Raw genomic sequence first — 5,014 nt, forward strand, 5'->3', positions numbered from 1 at the left:
AGACCAACCATCCTGGCCTGAGTTCCAGAAGAATGAGGCTTAACTCCAGCAGATGTAGTAGACCCTACTGGATCGATATGGATTTTTTCTCCTCCCCCTCTTGTTTGTTTCTATCCAAAGTAACTCTTACATATGGAGATTTGAGGTTCATGAAACCTTCATTCACAACAGTTTCTCCGAATAGGGCTAGAAAATTGCTCTATAGCAGGTTGTCAGAAGCTGATTAGAGTAAGCATCACTCCCATATCTACCCCTCTTTCCTCATTTTGCAACCTTTTTGTTCAATTCCCTCTTTGACCAGATAGAAAGCTATTGTAAAGAGTGGCCAGAAAAATATGGAGGCTGCCCACACTGGTATTGCCAGTACTACTTGTTGATAGTTTTTTTTTTTTAATATCTCCATTATCTATATGCAAAGACCCTCTACTTTTATATCTGGACCCATGGGATCCCATGTGGAAAAATGGGTGTTGTTGGCAAACTACTGCCACTTCAAAACTGGACTATTGATAAGTACGATTAACATCCAGAGAAAATATGACCCAAGTACCCAACCCAAGGAGACAGAAGAAATATAAAAGGTAATTAAACACTCCTCCAAGGCCATTGCCTCTTTAGCATCCCCTCTTTTAAATAATACAAACCTGCCATATTGTCTCAGGCTTCAAAGACATTGGCCTACAGGTTCCTTAATGTCACCCAACCTGGCCGATTTAGAGATTGCTGGCTGTGTGTCCCTCCTGGGACTAGCTCACAGTTGCTGCTTGAGCGACCCTGTCAGATAACCTTACCTCACCATTCACCAGCTACCCCAACTCTGGTGATGTCATGACTCCCTACTTTTTTATACTACCCTCTTTGGCATGGCAAACTGTTTTAAGGCATCTAGGACACATTCTGCAGGGGCGTAAAGTTCCTAGACTGCAACAGAAACACAACTTTCAATACCTCATCTCAGCCCCAGTGCCCTACTGTCCACAACACCTAGATTCTTTGTGCTACTCAGATCTACCATAATCTACCTGCAGGCTGGTCAGGCGTTTGCACTCTGGTGTTTCACTTCCCCAGGCTGGGGGTGATACATGACAAAGAGTGTCTGCTGGTTCTGGTTGTAAACTCAATAGCTACCTGGCATAGGAAAAGGGAAGTTCAAAGCTTGCGCCCCTTGGCTTTTCCAGGTGTTGGCACTGGGACAGCAGGACTGACCACTTCCTTAAATTTTTTTCATTAGTTTCCTTCCCAATGAGTATGGACCCCAAACCATACTCATTCTTCAAGAAGAAACTGACTCCCTGGTACTTCAAAACAAATGAGGATTAGATCTCCTTACAGTTGAAAAAGGTAGCTTTTGCCTCTTTTTTTAAGAGGAATGCTGTTTCTATGTCAAACAGTTGGGTGCAGTAATAAAAATAAATGAATAAATAAATAGATAGATAGATAGATAGATGAATGACTAAATAAATAAATAAATAAATAAATAAATAAATAAATAAATAAGTGGAAATGAAATCCAACAACTCCAGACAGACTATCAAAAGTGAAAGAAACAACTTGATGCTTCCAACCTCTGGACCTTTGAAAACCCCATATGGAAGTGTCCTTCCTGATCCTTCTTCTCATTTTTCTGCTTTTACTATTTACACCCTGCTTTATTAATTTCTTCTCTACATTCCTCCAACAACAAATTCAAAAAAATTCTAACCAAACAATTAACAGTTACTTTTACAGGATTACCAACCACTGGCCACAGAGCCTGATACTAATGAGTATTCAGTGTGCCCTGATGGTGAGGATCAATTGTATCCAAGAATGACACCCTTAAGACAGCAAGAAGCAGCCTGAGAGCACAAACTACATCCCTTTTACTGCCTTAACACCACCCCCTTCCAGTTCCTCCTCTTTTATAATAATCAAAAGGGAGGAATGTTAGCAATAAGGTACCTCCACTGCCAGCAACAGCAAGACATGTCATCACCAGTGACTGAGAAGTGACATATTCTCACTGTCACCAAGAACCACATGTCCTCCCCCTGCTCATAAAAGGACCTGTTCTCTTCCCTCTTTCCCTTTTCTCTTCACCTTCACCCAGAGGCAGCTTCTGTGCCCCCTCCCTTAATAAACCTCCCTTGTCATATCTGTCGCATGGTGTGACTTTATGAATTTCATTAAATCCCAACATCTATAATTCTAATGATGGCAGTACTAGGGGCAGAATTTGGAAGGTTACTGGTCAGCCAACACAGCTGATGCAATGGGTTTAGTGAGAGATCCTGCATAAAAAAAATGGAGTGGAGGATAACTAAACAACATACCTGGCACATTACTCCACATTACTCCACACACAGCACTCTACACACGTGGACTCAAAGAAAAGAGGTTTTGATCTATCCTTGTTATAAAACACCTACCTCAGTAGCCTATAGTATTGAACAGTTCATTAGGGAAAGTAACAAGGTTTTACAATTCCATGAACACCATAATGGAATATTTACAGAAATGCCATATGTTTTCTTTCATGCCTTTAAAAATGCTATGCACTCTTTGTTAAACATGTGTGACACATCTTCATGAGGTCTGGGGTTCTCTCATTTAGACCCATCCATGTACTTATTGTAGTGATTATGTAATTTGTGTTTTTGGTCTCAGTGTAAAATCCCACTGGGCTTGTGAATGAGGGAATGTTTGTCTATTCACTTTAATACATAGATTATAACCTACTTAATACAACTTAAGTCATTATTATTTGCCATCAGACACTTCTCAGGGGCATCATGAAGCATTTTCTACAAGTTGAAATCCTAGCATGAAAAAAATTGTTAAACAACTATTAAAATTAGTATTTGTGTAAAAATACCACAATTTCTGTATCCATTCTTCTGTTGATGGACATCTGGGTTGTTTCCAAGTTCTGGCTATTACAAATAAAGCTGCTACAAACATGGTTGAACAAATGTCCTTGTTGTGTACTTGAGCAAATTTTGGGTACATACCTAAGAGTGGTATAGCTGGGTCTTGAGGTAGCACTACTCCTAATTGTCTGAGAAAGCGCCAGATTGACTTCCAAAGTGGTTGTACCAGTTTACCCAGCAGTGTTTCAAAGCAGACACTAAGACTCATAACCAAACCATGGCAGAGTGCAGGGAATCATATGAAAGAAGGGGAGTTAGTATGAAATGGAAAGGATAGGAGCTCTACAAGTACCGAATATATCCGGGCACAGGGCCTTTTCTGAGACTGACACTCAACCAAGGACCATCTATGGATATAACATAGAACTTCTGCTGGGATGTGGCCCGTGGTAGCTCAGTAACCAAGTAGTTTTCCAAAGCAAGGGGAACAAGGACTATTTCTAACAGGATCTCAAGGGCAGGCTCTTTGTCCTCCCCCACCCCCCCCCAGGGGAGGAGCAGTCCTGTTAGGCCACAGAGGAGGACTTTGCAGCCAGCCTTGAAGATACCTGATAAAACAGGGACAAATGAAAGGGGAGGAGGTCCTCCCCTATCAGTGGACTTGGGAAGGGGCAGGGAGGAGACCAGGGAGGGAGTTGGGGAGGGGGAGGGAATGAGGGAGCGGGATACAGCTGGGACACAGAGTTAACAAATTGTAACTAAAAATAAAAATAAAATAAAAAAAAGTGAAAAAAAAGAAAAAAAAAGAAGATAAAGTTCAGCTAAAGAGACCATAAAAAAAAAATTAGTATTTGAAAGACTGAAGAGCTTGCCTTTCTCAATAGTTTTTCAGCTGTCTATTTGTATCAGCAGGCAAGTAAAGAGTGTAAACTTTATTACAGTCTGCTTAACAATTATTCCATTAAGGTGGGTTAGACAAGAGGAAATGTCACTTCACCGTGGAAACGGCAAATAAGAAGTAGCCACCTTTTGAAAATGTAAATCCTTACCTTTAAGTGTCCCCTTCCCCCACCACATCACCTTTTCCCTAAAGCAAAAAGCATGTTAAGGTGTTTGACTGTTACTCTGGCAAAATTCTACACTATCGAAATGATTGTCAGCAGTGCTAGGATGACTGTCCTGAAATTAAAAACTATCTCATTATAACTGAGGCTTGTCAGGCAAAGCCCTTGCCCTGTCTCTATTGTTTGAGAGTTATCCTTGGGAGCATCAGTTTATTCCCAAGGTGATTCGATGGTTAGCCTGGTGCTAAATATTACCCTCCAGGTGTTTGTTTCTGGTTACTCGTTGGTTTGCAAAGTCTAAGTCTGGAATGCTAATTCAGAACACCATGCCTCTCCGTGAAACAATGGGCAGTCAGAAACAACAGACTCATGCCATGCCTAACTTATTAAGCCAATCGGAAACATTACACAAAAATGCCTAGCCCATACCCACACAGAAGCTCTCAGGCCACTGTGCTTCACTGTAGACTTAGCACATGGCTCCATGAACGTTAATTCCCGTAGGGGACAAGGCCGGTGGTATTCTATGGGATTTCTCAAACAGCTTCAAATTTAGCTGTTTTTTTTTTTTTTTTTTTTTTTTTTTTTTTAGCACTCTTCAATATGCTGTTATTCCTGTGAAAATGGCAATTCTCATCTAGGATCTTTTGAAGTGCTACTCTTTCAAACAGGAAGTGGAATCTCTTTCTCTGCCCTACCAAATCTGGTTTGCCTTGGATGTGTCATAACCAACAGAAAGAGGTAAAAATGATAATGTGTGTCTTCTGTGACCAGGCTTTGCTCTACTCTTGTTGACTTGGGACACTTCTTGGAATATCATTCTGACACTGCTGTGCTGTGGAGCTGGGGCACAGCACATAAGAAGAGACATGTTTGAAAGTAGAGATGCTCCGCCATGCCCAGTCTGTCTCAAAATGACTTCCTTGTTGAAATAGTTATATGAATAACAGTGGCCAGCAGTAGAGCAGGTTTGTAAACCCACAGAATTTAGAGAAACAATAAAGCATCATTTAAAGCCACCAAATACTGGGAATACCATTTCAACAACAGTTAGACAAATAGCCTGTAGTAGTATATTGAACATAGGTTCAGGAAAACAAA

General features: G+C 40.9%; 1 protein-coding gene across 1 annotated transcript in view; it reads right to left on the reverse strand.

The window, feature by feature from the left end:
• Positions 1-3,925: 3,925 nt before the first annotated feature.
• LOC129690514 (EGF-like and EMI domain-containing protein 1) overlaps positions 3,926-5,014 on the reverse strand; it is a 589,445-nt gene continuing 588,356 nt past the window's right edge. Inside the window, exon 18 of the mRNA XM_055626215.1 lies at positions 3,926-3,936. Coding sequence (XP_055482190.1) covers positions 3,926-3,936 — 11 coding nt within the window. The remainder of the gene's footprint in view (positions 3,937-5,014) is intronic.

Source organism: Psammomys obesus, unplaced genomic scaffold (genome assembly GCF_907164565.1).
Source record: "Psammomys obesus unplaced genomic scaffold, mPsaObe1.curated_primary_1811, whole genome shotgun sequence".
NCBI lineage: Eukaryota > Metazoa > Chordata > Mammalia > Rodentia > Muridae > Psammomys > Psammomys obesus.